Genomic DNA, 21,542 nt, shown 5'->3' with positions numbered 1-21,542 from the left:
TACTGTATCCTGGCCCTATCCATGACAGATAGGATGTCCCTGCCTGCCTGTCCCTGGGTCACACTGCTCTGTGTGCTGTCAGGACCATAGTGCTGAGAACATTCACGCTACTGTGCTGTCTGCAATCGGTTCTGTTGAACCATGCGCCGATCTCCTCTATACAATGCATTTCAACACTAAGAGATTTCCAGCACTGCTCCACTGGTGCCGTGATCTCTCTCTCCAAAAATCAGAACCAGCTGTCAGGAAGGCTAAAGCTGGTGCGCTTTTCAGCGATGCGTCCCGGAGCGTTTTCCTGGGGAGCGACTTCCAGATCAGGGGCGCCTCTGTCTCAGCGACTCCTACTGTGTCTCCGCTAGAGATGGACCTTTATAAGGCATCTTCTGATGAGCGAGATCTGCCTCTTCTGGGGAATCCTGTCAAAGATGACAGCAGTCAATTATGTTAATTTCCATGCAGAAACACCCTGGTCTTAATTACAGAACAGCCTTAATCAGCAGCAGTAATGAGGTCAGGCCAGCGGAGGGTGAGGCAGCCTCAGAACCGAAAGCTGTCACCTGGTAATAGATTAGCCCATTGCTCACTATCCAAAAGGCTGAGGATTGTGGCCCAGGGAGGACAGACTGTGTGATGCTCTCGAGTGATGGAAGGTTCTCCTCAGAGGCTGCTGAGTTGGGTTACAGTGCTGCAAATGACCCAGCATCAGTATGGAAGGATAAAGTTTTAACATGAGTAACACAGCTAAAGGCAGGTAGTTTCTCCATGAAAATAAACAAGTAGAACTTCCTAAAGGACACTGGGGAGCAGTAATTTCAGGAATGCATCCTTGAGGTATTCATCAATATCAATATCATCATCATTATCACCAGAATAATCATCATCTCCAGCCTCATCACTATCATCGTCATCAACATCATCATTATGATCATCATCATCATGATCATGATCATCACCAGCCTCATCACTGTCATCGTCATCAACATCATCATTATGATCAACATCATCATCATGATCATGATCATCACCAGCCTCATCACTGTCATCGTCATCAACATCATCATTATGATCATCATCATCATGATCATGATCATCACCAGCCTCATCACTGTCATCGTCATCAACATCATCATTATGATCATCATGATCATGATTATGATCATCACCAGCCTCATCACTGTCATCGTCATCAACATCATCATTATGATCATCATGATCATGATTATGATCATCACCAGCCTCATCACTATCATCGTCATCAACATCATCATTATGATCATCATGATCATGATTATGATCATCACCAGCCTCATCACTATCATCGTCATCAACATCATCATCATGATCATCACCAGAATCATCACTATCATCATCATCATCATCATCACGTCATTATCATCATCACCAGCATTATCATAATCATGAATTTCATTATCATCAGCATCATCATCGCATCATCATCACCAGCAGCATCATCATCATCATCATCATTGCACGCTGAAGGCAGATGAATACAGGGCTGCTCTGTGTGTCTTTCGGGATCATGACACTCCATTCAGGCTTGCCAGCTATGTGGATCCCTGCTTAATGAGCCAGTAAACGTCCAGCTTGTCTGGCTAGGGGTGGAGCTCAGCCAGATGGCGGGCACTCCTCACTGGTGCGAGTTTGTCACCCAGCGCCGCTCCGGCTGTGCCACGACAGAGCCAGACTTTATCATGTGACCACACAGCCATCGAGTCCTTCGCTTGCCAGCTAACCTTTGTCTGAGGCTAACCGTCAGACTGGGAGAGTGGCGGTCCAACTGTGGGTCATCCACATCTCTGTGTCTTTGCTGGAAACCACGCTGGCCAATCAGGATCTTTTATAGCTTGGAAGACTGGCCAATGAGAGACGAGAGGGTTCCATGGGGAACCCTGACCCTGACACCGGAGAGAGATAATTAACCTTTAGTAGCTTTTAAGGTAATTAACCTTTATGTCTTTTACAGTGAAATATCAGGTGGTGTGAGGGGTCACCCTCGTTTAGGGTAGAGAGCACCAATTAAGGCGGGTAATGATGGCAGCCTGGGCGGAAGCCGTGGGGTCCTGTGTGGACACAGCACTGGCAGCGCAACGATCCGGCTGATCCGGGTCACAAGGGGAACCATCTTCCGGGGGTCTCTGCAGCTCTCGGTCTGTCTTGGATGCCCCTCCCCCATAATTAATCTCGGCTTCTCGTTATCCCTAGGTGACACTTCCTAGGTGAACGTGGAGCTGAGCGGAGGCCTCTGCTTGTCAATGTCAGAGCTGGGGGGGGGGGGAGGGGGCTTTGCTGCTGAATGTGTCCCCCAGGAGAAATTGTTATTGACAGATTAGGGACTCCTTGATGCAATGGATTCAATTTAGCCGGTGAATCCAGCGTATCGAATTAGATTGTATGGAATGAGTGTATCCGGGGGGATATTCCTGGGATTTTTTTCTAAGAAATTCAGAAAAGGAAGTGTGATCACACGAGTGTCTGCTTCCATCCCAACGTGGTGGGTCTCCCTCATCCCGGGATATCACAGCCTTACTAGGCTGGAAAGGGATGGATGTCTTACAAACACGACTCTATTTCCTTTCCTGTTGACTCACTTGAAGTGATCATGGTATTCCAGCGCATGCCAGCAGCGGTTACAGATTAATCACTTAATCCCAGCGACTCCTCACTCTTTCAAAGGTGACTGTCTGTGTGCACGCGTGTGTGTGTGCCCTGTGTCTGTGCCTGTTGGTGTGTCTGTGTGTGTCTGGGTAGGTATTCATTAAATAAGTCTGATGCCCTTCTGTCTGACTTCACTTCCTGCCGGGAACCCAGCTTCCTTTAGGACCTTTGCGCTGACATGCTTTCTAAGATGGCCGCCACCCTGCTGATTGACTTTCAGTGAGACGCAGACAGCGGCTCCAACCCATCTGGCTGTCTGACTCTAAGCCCCCCCCTGGCAGGACCGAGAGGCCCTGGGGTCCAAGCTCAGCTCCTGGCCCTCCTCTCACCGGCAAAAGCCTCTTATACGGGGCAAAGGCTTCCAGCAGGCGACTGTACACAGAGAGAGGCGCGCTGTGGGGATGGGAGGGGCTGTGGGGATGGGAGGGGCTGTGGGGATGGGAGGGGCTGTGGGGATGGGAAGGGGGTGTCCTGTGTCAGGTGTCCCTGCAGTTAACTGGGCACTTAAATCCATGCCTTGATAATCTGGGCTGGTCCTCAGGGTGTCTGAGAGCCCTCAGTGTTCTTATGGAATGCAGGGTGTTTTGGGAAAGGGAATTGGTGTGTATGTGTGTGTGTGTGTGTGTGTGTAATTAATACATTGTGGTGACCAGACTTCTCTACAATGTGCTAAAAACCTGGAACTTTTTTGGTCCCTACAAGTATAGCCTCAATTTTATAAATATCCGTGACTGCGATCAAACAACTAAAATAGCCAAAAATCTTGTACTTTGTTTGGTTACTTGCGCTTGAGGTTTGGACTGGGTAGGGGTTAGGGGCTTGGAGGGTGGGGGGTGGGGGGAGGAGGTGCTCAGGGACATGCAGCTTGATAGCATCTCAGCCTAGCAAGGCCCTCATCGGACTGTCTAAGGTGCTGTTTTTATGACTGCAGTTAAGTCATTGATAGACCCATACCAGCATGATTAGATATATTTTAACATAATTACACAGTATGTGATCATCTCCATCCACACCTAAACCCACCCCATAACCCGGCAACGACCAGAGTTCGCGGGCTGATGTAATTAAGCTCCTTGATTGCTGGTTATCGACACGGAGCAGCTGTTACATAAATAAGTGTGACTTTGGTCCACGCAGAGGTGTCGAACTTCGGTCGTAACGGTGACTAAAGCCGTAATCACATCCTTCAGTGTGAAAACGGGCAGTGAGAAGAGCGGAGCTGCTCACTCCCCCAACAGGGACGCCCACGGAAGCACAGCCCGCGTCAGGGAAGATGCGGCGTAGCCTGTACCTCCATCGCGGTGTGGTGCTGAGGGCCACCGGCACTGACGATGCCTCGCATGTTGAAGGACAGACATTTTTTCTTGGCTTCTCAGACTGCCGTCATCTAGGCAGAACATTCTGGAAGAGGAGAAAGCTGCCGTCTCATTCGGACCACCTGCTCCGGGCCGGAGTGGAGCCAGTGAGTTACACAAGTGGGCTTTCTGCTTGAGCTCGGAGGTTGTGAGTAACCAATGGGGGCGGGGCGGGGGGGGGGGGGGGTGGCGTCTTCAATGCGAGTGCCCCCCCCCCAGCAGGCACACCACCTCCACCACCCCTTCCCGCCCAAATGCTCAAAGCTTCTTTGCCCTGGTCTTTCCTACAGGCCCTTCTCACTTATCAAATATTTAATTACCTCATTATTATAAAAAATAAAAATGATCTTGCTATAAATACATCATTATTTAATTTATCTTGTATAAAAAAATAGTTGAACGTGAAGCGGCTTGTATTTCCGTATGCGCATAATTGCGAGGTATTTGCATGCGTGTCGTTATGCATGTGCAGGTGTGTTTGGACCAGCTAACTATAGGGAGCAGATTTAGAAGGTGCTTTGAGAGGATGCGCTGTTCTATATGTGTAAAAGACGGCACACATCACCACGGAGCCTCAAAGGGTGAAGCGCTGCTGGGAGGGGACCCTTCTGCGATCAACCAACAACAATAGACCAAACAAACTCTGCTGACCCAACCTCAACCCTGCAGTACATACGCTGGAGATCACAAGACCCAATGCAGGCAGCAAACATTAAGGACCAGTGTAGCCAAGCACCTCAGAGGTCACTGAGGACCAGTGTACCCCACGCTGATGGAACCTCAGACGTCACTGAGGACCAGTGTACCCCACGCTGATGGCACCTCAGAGGTCACTGAGGACCAGTGTACCCCACGCTGATGGAACCTCAGACGTCACTGAGGACCAGTGTACCCCACGCTGATGGAACCTCAGAGGTCACTGAGGACCAGTGTACCCCACGCTGATGGCACCTCAGAGGTCACTGAGGACAGTGTACCCCACGCTGATGGAACCTCAGAGGTCACTGAGGACCAGTGTACCCCACGCTGATGGCACCTCAGAGGTCACTGAGGACCAGTGTACCCCACGCTGATGGAACCTCAGAGGTCACTGAGGACCAGTGTACCCCACGCTGATGGAACCTCAGAGGTCACTGAGGACCAGTGTACCCCACGCTGATGGAACCTCAGAGGTCACTGAGGACCAGTGTACCCCACACTGATGGAACCTCAGACGTAACTGAGGACCAGTGTACCCCACGCTGATGGCACCTCAGAGGTCACTGAGGACCAGTGTACCCCACGCTGATGGAACCTCAGACATCACTGAGGACCAGTGTACCCCACACTGATGGAACCTCAGACGTAACTGAGGACCAGTGTACCCCACGCTGATGGCACCTCAGAGGTCACTGAGGACCAGTGTACCCCACGCTGATGGAACCTCAGAGGTCACTGAGGACCAGTGTACCCCACGCTGATGGAACCTCAGACATCACTGAGGACCAGTGTACCCCACGCTGATGGCACCTCAGAGGTCACTGAGGACCAGTGTACCCCACGCTGATGGAACCTCAGAGGTCACTGAGGACCAGTGTACCCCACGCTGATGGAACCTCAGACATCACTGAGGACCAGTGTACCCCACACTGATGGAACCTCAGAGGTCACTGAGGACCAGTGTACCCCACGCTGATGGCACCTCAGAGGTCACTGAGGACCAGTGTACCCCACGCTGATGGCACCTCAGAGGTCACTGAGGAGCATTTTTCGGCTCAGATTAGAGCAAAATATAACAAAGTGTATTCCTGACTAAACAGGCTGTTGGAATCCTGCCGCATATTTAATTTTAACAGTATAATTAGCTGTTAATTGTGTTTTCGACTGTCGACACCTCACCCGATTCCCCTGCCGCTTGCCACTCTTCGTTCGTGGCCTCCATTCTCATATAGAGGATGTTTTTTTTATCTAATTAGATGCCTGTGTGATTTGCTCCCCAGAGGGTGGCGCCGGTGAGCGCAGCGCTGCTTGTTTGCAGTCCCGCCCAGACTCCTCACTGGACAGCAGGACCTTTTGCCTCTGACACTGCAGGGGAGCGAGACTGGCAGGCAGTCAGGCCGGTTCTCTCCCGCTGAACACGGAGTCGATTCTTTGAACGCGTCACATGGGAGAATAACTACACTCTGCCAGGTAGGAACACGCGGCACGGATCTCTCGAGCTGCCGTGAATATCATTACTGCTTATTTGGCTTCCAGCTGGCGTTTCAGCTAAACAGAAAACGCACGCTATTCCTGTGCACTGTGTCAATGCGTCTGAAGCAGAATCGATTTAAAAAAAAGTCTTTGTGGAAACGGTGCTGGTGGCCGTGGAAAAAGATGAGGTTTCACAAACAGCCTGCCAAGGTATAGCGGAGTACTCAATCTGCAAATAGCATCCCGTCCATGCACGCAGCCCATCTGCACACGCGTGTGCATGTTCACGTGCTCCTGCCCACCGACGATGGCTGCCCCCTCTGGCTGTGGGATGTAATGATGTGAAATGGTGAGAAAATATTGCAAATGGTGGACGTCTTTAACCACTGTGTGAATCTGTTTACAACTTGTTTATAACTTGACAAGTACTGTTTCTGTTTCTTTTGTCGAACGTATATGTGTTCACAATGATTTGACAGCCACTTCATTGAACAATCACTTAGTTTTTTGTGAATGACATACAGCAGCACTCTCATACCTTCATCCTTACCGTCAGTACTTTAACCCAGATAGTCTTAGGCTGTGTAAAGAAAATCAGTCTTCTCTGTCATTCTCAGATAGCTGATCAAAAAACACAGAGCAACCTGTGTCCGAGGAACATCTTCTGAGTTGTTTGACGTGCACTGGAGGATTGTTTCTGGTCAGGAGGTCAGCTTTCCAGCTTGTGTGAACCCCAAGTAAGAACACTATGAGTGCACAGGGACGTCGCCGGGGCTGCGCAGATGGGTGACTGCAAAGCAGTGACTGCAGACTGCAGACTCTCCTCCGTCACCCAACCCTGACACCCACGTCGCAGATTTGTTTTAACCCTTTCCACTGGTCACCACAGGGTCTTACAAAAATACAGGAGTATTCCGGAAGAATTCGGACAGCTTAAAATATACCCTTAAACCCAATTTAGGGAATCTACAGTTCAAAGGAATTTATTTCACATCTACTGCACACAATAATACATTTTTATATAAATTCATCAGAAGCCAAAAAGGAAATATTAACGGGTCAAAACAGAACAAGAGGAAAAAAAAAAACTCATTTCTGTCCACTGTTGTAGTCCAGTAATTTCATTCCTGTTGCTATGGTCACCATATTCTTTAAAAAGTCATAAAAAACAGAGCTTGGCACGACATAGAAATCGCACACATACAGTAGCATTCAGACGATGTGGCGGGCCCTGCCCGAGGACGGGAGAACTCCCCCACTGTGACGCCGAGTCCCCGCGAAGTGACGCTCCAAGGTCTCGCTGTCCTCGTGTTTACTGCGTTGTTCACGAACACGGACAGGATGTAGGACAGACTTACCGCTAAGCTGTGTGAATTTATCTATTCTATTTCCTTCTTATACCAGGTCCTAATTTTACTGTTTGTCTATGAGTAGGGGCGGGTTAGGGTTAAGTTTAGGGTTAAGTTTAGGGTTAAGTTTAGGGTTAAGTTTAGGGTTAGGGTTAGGGTTAAGGTGGGCGAGACTCCTCCCTATCACAGTACTTAAACAGCAAGGTTAACTATCTGAGGATGTAACTGGAAGAACAGCAACTGTTACCATGGCGACAATGCACGCCGTCCCCCAAGTCCTCTAACCGCATTATCGTCGGGGACAAAGGCAGAAGAAGTGAAGTCACGTCACAGGCCGCTACTCCCAAGCTGTATGGGATCGCAGTGTGTTCCCAGTTCTCTGGGCAGTTTCCATCCCTTGTTCTCTAACAGGCAGGACATTCCGTGTACGACTGGAAAACAAAGCAGTCCTTGGGGTCTATCACAAGGGGATGAGGGGGGGCGGGGAAGAGGTGGTGAGCCGGGGACCACGCGGAGGGCGTGGCCGTCACATGCCGGCTGGACGCTCCAGTTTCCGGTATCTTCTCCCTGTCGGTGTGCCGTACGTGGGCAGGCCCGGCTGGAGGCCTGAGTCAGGGTCTCGCTGCCGCTCGATGTGTCACTGCTGCAACTCCGAAATTCGGGACTTTTTCTCCGCCCCACACATTTTTGCTGTTTTTTTCGGCCCCAGGCCCCCCCCCACCCCAGGTGTATTCAGCCATTAACCGCGATGCTCCCATACTGCTAATGTGGCCCCTGGGGGCCCCTGTCCCGCTGCCCAGCACTGCTCCACCGTTCATCGCCGTTGTTAAGAGAATAAAGTGTCAGACAGACATTCTCTCCATTTGTTGACCTGTCTCCCCCCTGGGGGCCGTGTAAGATGCACAAAGACGCACTGCCGCAACACCCACATCCCAGAACACGAGGCTGGGGGGCCCCCCCACCTCTCTCCCTCTCCCTCTCTCTCTCGCTCTCTCTCCCTCCCTCCGGCCGGGTGCATGAGGGTGGGGCCATCTCACACAGTCACCTCCGTCTTGCTGTTGGTGACAAAATAAGGGTGGGGGGGCAGGTAGTGCTGGCTGCGGGACAGGTAGAGCTGGCCCGACCGCTCCATGGTGCAGTGCTTGCGGGCCCCGTACAGCGAGCGGGGCCCCAGCGTGGCAGAGGCCTCCATGGTGCTCCAGCCCTTCATCATGCCCGGGCTGGCGATGGTGTGTGAGGCATACGCCAGCGGGGGCGGCCCATGGACACGTGCCACCCTTGGCTTGTGCCCATTCTGCTTGGGGACGGGCATGGGGAGGGGGGCCGGAAGGGCGGTCGGAAAGGGGGTCGGAAGGGTGACCGCCAGGGGGGTCGGGAGGGGCGCCGGTGGGGCCACCAGGGGCTCGGGTGCGTAGAAGGGCGGTGTGTTGTGCTGCAGGCGTACGGGGTGCAGGGGCACGGGGTGCAGGGGCACGGGGTGCAGGGGCAGGCTGCCCTTGGTGCTCAGGTCAGTCAAATGCCGGCGATTCACGTAGAAGTTGTCATTGGCCTTTTCCGCTGAAAGGAGACAAAATCAGGTAAGCAGGATGTCCCCCCCCCCCCACCCCGTGCATAGGGGTTAGGGCTAGCACTTCCAAACCATGGCCTCAGCCTGCTCAGTGACAGCTCCCTGACCTTGACATCCGTGCTACTCACCCAAAATGATGCCGATGGCTCCTTAGAAGTGATCGAGGGCTCAGAAAATTCTAGCATTTCAATTTTACCATTCTTCAGCCTGGCACAATGCCAGCGTCTAGCATGTTTCACCCTGGCACAATGCCAGCCTGGCCCTTCTTTCTGTACATAGTCGCCTTCAAAGGGAACAAATCAAAACCCAAACTTCCAGTGGGGCTTGAATTTCAGCACCTGTTATCAGCCCAGCTCAGGCTCAGTTGGGGGGGGTAGAGGCCTCAAGTCTTTCACTTTGATTAGATGTAGTGTTTCTGTGACTGGGTGCAGACTACGCTTCCTACCGGCCTCTAAGTGAACAAGCGGCGTTACTCTCGAACAATGACACGAAATAAAACACGCCCACGATGGGCCTGTGGCTCGAGGGATTTGCAGAGTGCCGATGGCAGCAGCGTCCCCGTTAGCCTCCACGTCGCACGCCGTCACTCGACAATTCTGTCTGACAGCCTAATAAAAGCTTACATTCATTTGGGGGGAAAGGCTCTGCTTTCTATATCTGCGACTCAGCGGGGAAATAATAGATGAAATGAGAAGATAAAAACATTTAAATGGTTATGAGTCACTGAATAATTCATCTTACCCTTAGCTATGACTCTTTCTTGGTATTTGTCGTATTACTAATTTAATAATTTACCTTCCTCAGTCATTCACCCTTACAATCAATTAAGGTGCCAAGTTCAGGCTTTTAGTGCATGATCCTGGGCACGTGTGTGCTGTGCCACGCTGCCGCTCGCGGGCCTATCTTAGCGTGTTGCGTGTTTGGGCGTGTCCCCTCCATATTTACTGCCAAAACCTTCATGTTTCTGTACTGACGTCTCTGCGGCCAATTGGCGCCTTTGTGTCTCTGTGAGTTGACATCTGCTGCTTCAGTGGTGGGTGTGCTGGCACTGTGGGTAGCTGGGGGTTAAGTTAACACGCTTTCGAAATTAGCTATCTTTATAAAAATACAAATTAGACGTAGTGTTAGATGTTTCCTGCTGGATGCCTCTGGGATACCACGGTACGCTCGCACAGGGCTCAGCCGGCACAGGAGAGGAAGGAAAGGATTCAAAAGAGTCGCTGCCGTTAGGAAGCCAGCTCCCGTAGTCTGCTCAGAGGCAGGGGCTGACGATGAAGGCATTTAGAAGCCTGGCGTCTCCCTAATTAACGACCCATTTGTTAAAAAGCACAAACAAAACCTGCCTGGTTTATATGCAGCTGCACCGTCTCACGGCTCTGCAGATCAGGCCAAACCCAGTCATGTTTGAGGACGCGTCTCCATACAGGGCAGGTCGGGGCGGATCGCGACCCACCAGCCTTGTCTCAGCTGTCTCCTGCGCTGCCGCCGCTCAGCCGCTACTCAGCCGCCGCTCAGCCGCTGTCATTTTCTGTGGCTTTATTTTTGTTTTAAAATGACTGCGGGTGAGTGACAAGCCATTAAAATCTCTCAAAATTGCCCCCAACAAGACTCCGTGGCTCAGTCGCTACACACCCCTCTCTGAAAAACAGAATTTCACAACATTTGGGTTTAATGACCCCAAAATGTTTTAAGCTGATCCCACTCGCAAAATGAAATATCCTCACATACGGCCATTAAGACAAACTCCTTTATGACGAGGTTGCTTCTGTCCAGGTGGTTTGTATAATTAGTACCCGAGAGTGACTGCAAACATGCCTCTGTTTACTCGTTAAGCATCACACACTAAATTATGGCTTCCTAAATCCATCCCTGTTATTTTATGCAGATTTATTTATTTAATATCATGTATTTTTTTCCCCAACTCTAAACCGGTCTTTAAGTGAAATATCTGAAAGCGTTCTGCCAGAGACTCCGCTGCTGTGCGACTCAGAAGGAGCCAGCGTCCAGTACAGTGAAAGGCAAGCGGCCATCTTTAATTACGCCACATGAGAGCCGCCCGGCTTTGGGGTCGATAGCGGGTGACTTCTTTACGTAAAACGTCGCCTGCGTGGGGTATGATACCGGGGATACGAGATTCTCAACTCAGTCATTTTCAAGTGAAATCTGAACGGATTCTTTTTTTGGTAAATGACATTCAAATAATTGGTCCCCTGTTTGTCCAGGGACAGAGGGGGCAGATTCAAATATGTGCAGAGCCTGAGCCGCGGTGCCTATATTAGGGGGCTGCTTCTGCGCACCAGTGTCTGGGAGAAATCCAATACAGTGACCTTATGAGCGTTTGGGGACAGAGAAGCGTCGGATTGATTTCTGGATGCGCGGCTTATCAACTTGCCGGCCATGGGCCGAGGTTTCTGTGGGCATGGAAGGGGAGGCCATTATGACAGAAAAGCTGAGGTAAATAACACCAGCTCCCTGGGCAAATGACATGTATTGTTCCATTTTTAAGTGTCTGATCCACGCCGCTGGTGACCGCACCTGTTTTATGATTCAGATGACAATGTACTGATTGGGCCACGGGGATTCAACACTGACCGTGTTATTTAAAGCAGAGTGTGAATAATTTAGAAATCCTCGCGGTGAAACTTGAAATATGTTTTTCGTTCGATTAAATTGGTCCTTCCTCCACCCCCGCAGAACCATCCAGTACACTCTGTAACCATAGCGTTAGAAGAATCTCAGCCGTTTTCACGTTCCCACCTGAGCCCCCTAGGGGATTCTATATGAATTGTGGCCCACACCTGGGTATTTTCTCTCTGGGAGCATTAGGCAGGGCCTGGTTAACGTACCTGGGGGGCCCTACGCTGACATCAGCATGGACGCTCGGCTGCTGCTGATTCCATCTTTCCCAAGGCAGGTCTGTCGGAGCCCTGGGCTATAGCCCGGGACAGCATCTGCATTAACCCCCCCACCCAGCATTATGACGGTGGCCCTAAGGGCCACCTTGCATAGCTTTGCATTTCTTCCCATCTGCCAGAGGTAGCGTCCAATGAGAAGTGCCCAATGAAATCCCAGCTTCTCTCATTGGCTCGCCGGGACACGTGACTTCCTTTGGCAATGTGACACTAGTAGCCTGTGTATATTTGCAAAAAATCCCCATTTTTGGGGATACATTACATTTATAGACCTGGAATATGGCACTAAAATAATCTCCATACAGTTATCCTGCTGTGTATCTAGTGAAGTTCTTGGATGAATGTCGCAGCGCACCCTAATTCCGAAACACAATACCCGGCTCTCTCGCTTAGCGCTAGCTTAGCTTAGCTCATCATAGCTTTGCGGGTAGGGCCAGGTTGGTCCTGATGTGACTGAGAAGGCACATTTGCAGAAGCTTTCTTCCAGCTCCCGATGGATAGTGCCAATCCACTTCCCTGTGCTGATTAACAGAGATGCTCCCAGCCGGCCGTGTCTGTACTAGAACTGGGACCCAGTCTAGCTGTAATTAGTGGCCACGCCGAACTGCCTGCGGGTCCAGTCCAGGCTAATGGTGAGCACATACTGACCCATGCTGGTCCAGGCAGCATGTGCCGCCACACACAGAGGCCTGAGCAGAGCTCCCCCACCTGGCGCTCTGCTGCACCGCGGTTTCTATGAATAAGAGATGCCTGTCAGACTGCGGTCCTGCTGATGTTCAGACCTGACGGGGCTCCAGGATCGTTACCCACCCCCCCTGCAATCATTGATACAGGTTTTGAAGCTTAAACCTTCTGCAGTTAGAGCTTTAGGTGATGAGCCATTGTGTTTGATCAGTGTACTCTGGCGCAACTGGAATGTGGCTGCTGATTGGATGTTGTAACATCACATGGTGTTATGCTCTTACAACAGGGAAAATCCTGTGACCAATGAGACGGAGCTGAAGAGTGGTGGGACCACGAGCCCCTGGGTCCCTCAGCCCGTCAGTTCGTGGGTGCTGACACGGCCGGCCTTACCTACTGCTTTCAGTGACGCATACTTGTTGAGCTCCTTGGCCAGTGGCGGCTGATTGTAGGTGTGCGTCAGCGGCCCCCCCAGTGTTGCGTACGGGTGCGGCTGGGTCATGGTGGGCACCAGGGTGGGGGTGGGGCCCAGGCTGTTCATGGCGCCATCTGCGGGGAGGACACGGGATGACACAAGAGCAGTTTTGTTATGAGTGAGATCATGTCTGGGTTATGGATGATATTAAAAGCAGACAGATTGGAAGGAGGTAGGAGACATCATGCAGTGCCCTACACAAGCAAAACTGCATAACTGTATATATAAGATCAAAATTGAGTTATAACCGAAATTGGGTCATTCTTCTGTTTTATCTTGTGAAAAAATACTTCCAGCTATGTTGGGTTCTGAATAAAACAGTGTGAGAATGACAGCAACTACAAAATCCACACTAAACCAGGGGCAGAATGTCTCTCTTCTCAGTGTCATTTTCAGCATAGTTACTGTGTCTTGTCTAACAGCAGATGCAGCTTGTCTTTAGAAAAAACAACCTGCCAGCTAGTTCTCCAGCAAACACGACCCACAACGCCACCGACGATCATGATAGGATCGTGCCTGCGGGAGGCGTGGCTTACAAAGGGCCTGCTCATGTGACTGCCTGTCCAGCAGGGATCCAAAACACTGCCGATGTCACATTGACGAGCCCAGATAGTCACACTGGTGCTCTCCATAGGGACAGAAGCTAATGGCATCGCATCTGGTAATGAACATGAGTACCTGAGTATTGAATAGTGATGTTATTAGATTCTTATTTTGTAAGTTGTTATGTAGTTCCTGCTCCAATATTGCTTATATTTGTACCTGGAGATTCATTTTAAGCTCGCTTGTAGGAGTTTTACTTTCACAAAAATGTTCTGAGGGCAGAAGGAAAAATGATTGGTTCAGAGAGATAACCAATCAGATTATAGAGAACGATGCAAGCAACTAAAGGAGGTGGGACAAAAACATCTGATTGGTTGGTCCTGCCCCCTCTAGTTGCTTGGACCCACCTTCACTACAATCTGATTGGTTATCTGTCGGAACCGATCATTTTTTCTTCTGCCCTTAGAACATTTTTATGTAAGGAAAATTGCCATCAGCTGTGAGTTCAGCCTAGCTGTACTTACTCATTGACAGATTTATATTTCTTATGTGACAAAAGCATCTGCTAAATAAAATGAATGTGAATGTACATACTTTGCAAACCTGGTCTCGGCCGTTAACGGCTAAAGAGTGATCAGTACAGGTTGGTGATGTTTACGTTTCGGCTGTAAACCTGATATTCTGAGCTGTATTCTGAATCTGCCTGCTGGTTTATTGAACCTTTGCTTGAGTCAGACCGACAAGAACAAACAGAACCAAGACAAAGTCAGAACCCCGGAGGACACAGACGATACCTGCAGACGCCATCGAGCTGCTGCTTTAACTAAAGGCAGACCTACGTGCTGTTTCCGGAACTTTCTGAAACATCAGCTAGCGGTTAGCAGTATGGCACATTAAGGGGGACTGAGAGTAGGCTCCCTGTTGTAATTCTTCAGACCTGCTATAGCTGCTTGTGAAGGTGCTGGCTTCACTTTTGCTATTAGTGCTTCTGGATACCCTAAAATAGAGAAGATGTCATCCATAACTCCTGCCTCATCCGCTGTGCGCCGCCGCCCTAATGATAGAGACACGGTTAAGGCTTTTAAGCATCGAAGGCATCATGATTTCAGGCTCCTGTGCCCTTATTTTCCCAGCTCTGCCGGCTCCTTTTGCTTTTGCCATTAATTTAGTGCCGTAAGGTCAGAAGTTCAGGCTCTGGGGAGGTGCAGCCGTGCCTCAGCCTCCTCCCAGGCCGCGTTGCCCGTGGGCACTCGCATGGCAAACCAGGTCATCACGCATCTTCCAAGCCCCCCCCCTGAACGCGCGCTCTGCCTTTCAGGGTCCCGTTCAGCACACCCCTCATCCTCTGACTCTGGAAGCCATCCTTGCGGTGTAGGAGTTAGGAGGAAAGGGGTATACTATCCAAAATGCCCCTGAGATATGGGCCGCATTTGTATCAATTTACTGCACTTTGGTTACAATTTCGTCCATTTCCTATCATGTGCGTTGCTATGCAACAGTGCATTGTGTATGCATGCAGGGAAGGCTGCACAGCTTTCACTGCGTGTGTGTGTGTTTTTAAATATACCCTTTGTTCTGACAAACAGAGAGGCTTTCGTTTAAATAGCGTAATACACTGTGTGGCTGTATCTGCACTACATACCCACATATAATTCACAGAGCGACAGGGGAGCAGAGGAAATGTACTATAAAAATGCATTATAAAAATCCCAGGCACTGACTAGATGGATGCTGAACTGACATAAACTAATATAATTTCACTTTCGGATAAGATGACAATTTGTCACAGAGTTGATGTCACACGTTCTTAAAATGTCATTGGCTGTTATTGGCCACCTTCCCCTGAACCGATACAGGGAAGGGATTTAAAAACCAGCTGCTCTCTGGATCAGGACCTAAGAGTCCGGCCCACTGGGCCAAAGGTCGTCCAGTCTGGTGAGTCTATCTCAGTCATGTGACACTGCACATTAGTAGAAGGAAGACAGAGAGCCTGCCCTCACTCTCATAAAGCCTGCATTGTATTTATTCATAGACTCATAATTTTGTCTTTTTTTACTCCACACCTCATGTCCCTCTATTGTTTGTAGTCCTTCCTAGAAATGTTTTATTAGAGTGCGATAAAATCTCATCATTATAATGTTTGTTGAAAAAGATGTATGGCAATAGGAAATTAAACTCACCATCAATGCAAAACACTCACAATTTAGCTGTGATGATGATGATGACAAAGATTTATGAATTATGGACGGCAAGGATCCGTGCGGATAACCGGCAGGACTGATGGCCAGTGTGGCTGCAGGTTCGAGTCACATGACTCTGTTGTTGGACCTTGTGAGCTTAATGACAACCCTTTCCATCAGTAATATATGTAACAACATAGATCCCTGTAGGGTTGGAGATCTGAAAGACACTATGAGCTGCTTGAGAAATCTGAACTGCTCCAGAAACTTCCACACCTCCCAGACGTCTGCTGTTACGCCAGACAGTCGGGGCCGGCTGCAGAACATCCTCCGCTTGGAAATATCCGGAAATAGAAGGTACTTACGCAGTCTGTCCTGGGAAATATTTCAGACAAAACAAGATCGCATCGTTTTTAATGGAGACCTGGAGGACTTTCTCCATAAGAGGCTGGCAGTGAGTGGCGAGCTGTCCACTCGTCAGGAGGGCGACTTTAAGGCTTTGAGAGCCTTTAACCTGTAATTAAATCTAAAGACACGCTTTTGAGGCAGACCCGGGGTCAGACAGGCGTGACGGATGAAAGGCGTTGTGGGGAAACCAGTTTGTCATTGACAGAGGAGGCCAAAAGGGAAAGAAGTTTCTAGAAGTTTTTGGAGACTGCTCCCTGACCTGAAACGGAGGATAATTTTTACTGGGAGCAGAGCATCGCTTCCCTAAAGGCTGTGGCGCTCATGCTGAATGCTGGAACTTTCTTCAAAGTGTTCATTGACCGACGGGAACTCCTTCAGTCTTCGGAACTTCATCACAGAGATGTAAAGGCTAATGGTTCTTTGGAAGCCCCCTGACTTGACTTTGCTCTGGGGGGGGGGGGGTGTTGATTATGGAGGAAGCTGTCAATGTGATCGATGGTAATATGCCTTGTACAAGAACTGGCATTTGAGCCCATCACGGTCTGTACCCAGCCATGAAGGTTCAGTGATATATAGATTGTACCCCCCCCAGTCCCCCCGTAGCATGCTCTTTATTGGCTTATACATCACAGTCATTAACATTGGATGGTCAAGACAGTAACGGCTAGAGAGGTCATGAGGTCATGATCTTGTGTGGATAAATCAACCAAATATAAGCAATATTTCCATCTAATCCAGCACAGGGTTATGAAGTGGTGTGGCGCCAATCCCAGCCAGCAGGGGGCAGAACGCCCCAGGCAGCACAAGGCATAGGCACACACACACTCATATGCTGTGAATAACACCGAACATCACTGACTCTCCTGCCTGGACGGACCTAGACTGCAGGAGGACAACCACTCAACATCGGCAGATGGTGCCGCCAGCCCACACTCGGGGCAGAAATGGGATCTGAACCTGACTTTAGTTGCTTAATTAATTAATTAATCTCCCTGTCTCTCCACCTTCCTGCTGCCCCTTCCAGAAAAAAACGGCTCCTCATTCCAGCTGTCTGCTGGCATCGGATTTTTAATGGCAGAGAGGAGGGGAATTGGGGGGGCGAGGACCCCACAACCACAGAGATCCCCAAAACCTCATTAACAATGCAGAAGGATTATTCTGGGAGTGGGTCGGCCCACAGGGACGAGCCGGCTGATGGCTCCCTGACCCTCTCCCGGATCTCACAGAACATTCAGCCAAGAGCCACCACATCTGTTTTAATCAGAGACGCATAATTAATGACGGTCCATAAAAAACACCTGAAATTCGAGATTTAATTATTTGCGTGAGCTAATTGAGAAATCAAACAGGCGTTTAGTGTCTGTGCATGAATAAGGTTAGCAGGGCTGCGCAGACGGGTTGTGCAGCTGCGCTGTGTCACGGCCCATCTGTCTGCGTGTAATGTGTACCCTGATGCTCGTGACAGCGTGCAGGTGGTTAAGCATCACCAGAAGTTCTGTGATTGACCTGCGGGTGGCGCCATCTGTAGTTACCCTAAACCACAGCTTCGGCTGTCTAACCAGTTTAACAGGGTCCAGGGTCTGAGCCTGGAGAAGGTTCTGCAAAAGCTGACTCGGTATCTCACGTGGGGGGAGGGGATCAACACAGGGTATGTGAGAGGAGGGGAGATGACTGGACCCGCATAAGGGCCAAACCCAAATCCAGTAATGGATGATGTTCAGCCGCTAGATCACATGACAGGCCTGCCTTAAAAAGTCAGTGAGCAGTATGAACACAGCAGGCCCACGGTTAAGCACTAACACGTCGTCTCACTGATTTCCTGCCAGCCTCTCTTGAGGCTTTAACACAAAAAGAGAGATTTTAGCAATGCGCTATAACGGAGAGCAGTAATGGACATTAACCCACGGCCTGAGTCACTGAGTCACTCATAGACTGAGGCCGCATGCAGTCAGGTCTTGCTTCATTGCAGAGGAACTCCTTACATTTTATTTATTTAGCACATGGTTTTCTTTTTTACCCGAAGCAACATACATTTTTGAAAAGCAGGGTCAGATGGTCCCTGCAGCAGTTCAGGGTTAAAAGCCCAATGGTGACATCACACTGCTGAGCGTGGTATTCAAACCTGTACCCTTCTGGTACCAGACACAGAGGCCTAATCTCTCCTCAGGGATGAAGGACAACTGTGCGGGGTCTCAAGGGACCCGCTCAGCCCTCTGAATGCAGGAGCTCATCTACATCTCAATAGCGGCATGAAAGTAGCATGGGGGTTGGAGGGGGGGTCTTACTGGGTAAATGTTTCTCAAAGTACCCCTCTGTGACATGTTTTAAATTCATCACTAAATCTGGCCTGAAGATCAATCTTTCAATTTCCACAGTGAGTGTGACATCACTCCGCTAAACTGTGCTGCCAGTGCCCCCCCCCCCCCCCCCCACTGCTGATTAGCAGATTATTAATATTAGATCATTTTTTATTCTGTCTGGATTCTCTTTTGCCTAATAAAAGGCTTGTTCAGGAGACGGGCCCCCAGCCAGTGGCCCCTGGGCTCTTTATGTGTGAGATCCCAGGATTAAGGAGATACCTTAGAGACAGGTTGCCTGACTCTGAAGATGCTGCAACATCTGGGAATGAGCTCCGAGAAACAGAGTGACACACCCAGAAAAGTTCAGGGCTTCATCCCTGCACGTCTCTACTGGTACGTCAGTCTGCCGTCATGGGAGCACTGGGTCGAATTCCTCCAGTGTAGCTGGAGCACTCAGCATTTTCACCCCGAAAGCCGTCGTCGTAAAAGCGCTGACTCCCACCCCCCCCACCTGCCCATCCGCCTGCCCGCTCCCCTCCCCATCCACCTTACATGCTGTGCTACTGGTTTCTGTTGGTTGCATCACCAGGCAGGGACTGCTTCAAAGTAAACCCATTGTGAGACAGGGCGGCACGCAGCAGACCTGTGTATGGAGGGGGGCGGTGGTCAGTGAGACAGAATGGGACTGGGCAGACCTGGGTATGGGGGGGTGGGACAGGGGACGACGCAGCACACATGGGGTACAGCAGTACTGAAGCTCTCTAGATGATCACTAGCTAATTCGGCAAAGAGCAGCACAGTGAGAGGCAGCCTTCGCACCAACACACTGTGTCTGCTGGGGGCCTTGCCACCGCCCTGCCCAGGGCCCAGAGTCTGCTGGCACCCTCCCCCAGCACACCCACCCCGTGCCCAAAGCCAAAGGGCCCGTCCGCCGGCCCTCCCCAGTGACACCGCGCCAATGGGCTGGCTCCGCACACTGCTGTAGCGGCTGATGTTCTTGTTGCTGTTATTAGCATGTTAATTGTTTCAGTGTGACGTTGTAGAGGACGCCAACGTGCTGAAACGTGGACTTGCTCACGTACCTCTTGGCAGTAGGGACCATAGCCATACCCCACCCAGATGGTGACTGCTGCCTCGTTACCGCTGCTGTAAACAGTGAGTGAACCCCTGTAGCGGCACTATAGCAGCTTAACGTGCTAACGTGCTAACGTGCTAACGGGCTGGTGCTGATCCCCCTTCGGCCGTTCCCACTCAGGTCATGTCAGGTGGGTCCTTTATGCTACTTAGACGTTCCCCTGCCTGTCAAGGCCCTCTGCAGTTGTCATGACAACATAGAAAATCCCCACGAGGTGCCAGCGCAGACAACACTTTTGATGCTGCATGATCAGATGGCTCATTGAACGGCCCCTCCTCTCTAACCCGCAGCCCCTCCTCTCTAACCCGCAGCCCCTCCACTCTAACCCGCAGCCCCTCCTCTCTCACCTGCAGGTACCGCAGGTGGCATAGTACTAAATCCACCTGGTTGGGTTTTTCCTTTATGCCTCCTAGCCTTCAGAAAGCACGTTCAGCATGGAGCTGGCGTTTATGCTCTTCTCCAGGAAGATACTGGCAGCTACCTGTCAGCTGCGGACATCTGAACCACCTTCCCCATATTCCCAGGGACCCTGAGGCTGAAGAATGATCTTCTTCATCTTCTCCTTGCATGATGTTCACCAACAAAAGTATGAACAAGCAAACTCGAATGTCAAAACTCAGCTGTCATCTTCTGACACGCCGTTTCATCCAGGTGATGATCACGTGATCTGAAAAATCGGGGCGGCTGCATGAGTGGCAGGTAAACCCCATTGCTGGAAAGATCCTTTAAACACAAACAGAAGCTGCTAGTGGGATTTTGCGGTGAAATGCAGGTTTGCATAACAATGTGTCTGAAAATATTTTGAAAAGAGATCAATTCATAAGTGCTATTTCTCACAATGTAACTGCGTTTTAAAGAGCAGCCCTTTCTGCATTGAACACCGCCAAAAATACCCATCTCTGAATTATGTTTAAATATCACATCCACTCCTACCTGCAGCCTGCTGTTATTCTGCAGTTATCTAAAACTTCAAGGTTTGTTTTCAAAAGTTCTTCTGATTTGTATAATAGTTATAATGCAACGCTGTCCACATTTATTAACATAGCTAAATGCAGTAATGCAGCCTTGGTCATTTAGATATCATCACAACCAAACCTTCATATAATCACAAGAAAACCTTCATATCCTAAGCAAATCATAAGCAAACCTTGGGTGAATCTAACAAACCACATTTTCACCCCGTCAGCATCTGCAGTCAGTGTGTGCCTTTGGATCGCTTGACCACCATGCCACCTGTTGGCAGACTGAAGTCTGCACCCACGTTCCTCAGTCCATGTGCACCTTCTCCATGCATTTGTAAGTATCTCACAGAGCATGTCACCAAACAATGCAGTAAAATTTGAGCAACCTGAGTTCGTCCAAGTGACAGTTAGATAAGTGGCTCTGAATGTGTCCCGCTTCTGAAGGTCTCCCAGCACGCATGTTTCATCCTGCTCTGTGGATCTGCTCTCTGTGCAGGAGCTGGCCTGGTCAGCATGGAGTCTCAGGCATGAGGTCCACGCCCACCTGAGATGTTCTCAGGCTCTGCACTGCAGCAGGAGCAGAGTGACGATGCATCACCACTGCAAAGCGGCCTGATGTTTCTACTGGAAACTTCTCCTTGATCTCCTGGAAGTAACAGAACCGCGAAGAACCCGGCCGCTGAGTTGCATTCCTCCTTTCCATGGAAACGCCGTTGGGCGCTGGTTAATGGGTGATGGTGAGGTACATGCATGGTCATCGTGGGAACAGCATCACCCGTTCCTGTTGCTGTTCCCATTTCCCCCTGCTGCTGATCTCTGCAGATCAG

General features: G+C 50.1%; 1 protein-coding gene across 1 annotated transcript in view; it reads right to left on the bottom strand.

Moving 5' to 3' along the window:
• Positions 1 to 7,159: 7,159 nt before the first annotated feature.
• Positions 7,160 to 21,542, bottom strand: part of shisa9b (shisa family member 9b) — a 30,154-nt gene continuing 15,771 nt past the window's right edge. Inside the window, exons 3-4 of the mRNA XM_023821669.2 lie at positions 13,106 to 13,261; positions 7,160 to 9,109 (exon numbers count right to left, since the gene is read on the bottom strand). Coding sequence (XP_023677437.1) covers positions 8,586 to 9,109; positions 13,106 to 13,261 — 680 coding nt within the window. The 3' untranslated portion in view covers positions 7,160 to 8,585. The remainder of the gene's footprint in view (positions 9,110 to 13,105; positions 13,262 to 21,542) is intronic.

Source organism: Paramormyrops kingsleyae, chromosome 22, assembly GCF_048594095.1.
Source record: "Paramormyrops kingsleyae isolate MSU_618 chromosome 22, PKINGS_0.4, whole genome shotgun sequence".
NCBI lineage: Eukaryota > Metazoa > Chordata > Actinopteri > Osteoglossiformes > Mormyridae > Paramormyrops > Paramormyrops kingsleyae.
Note: the sequence above shows the minus strand (reverse complement) of the source record. Positions and strands in the feature narration are given on the sequence as shown.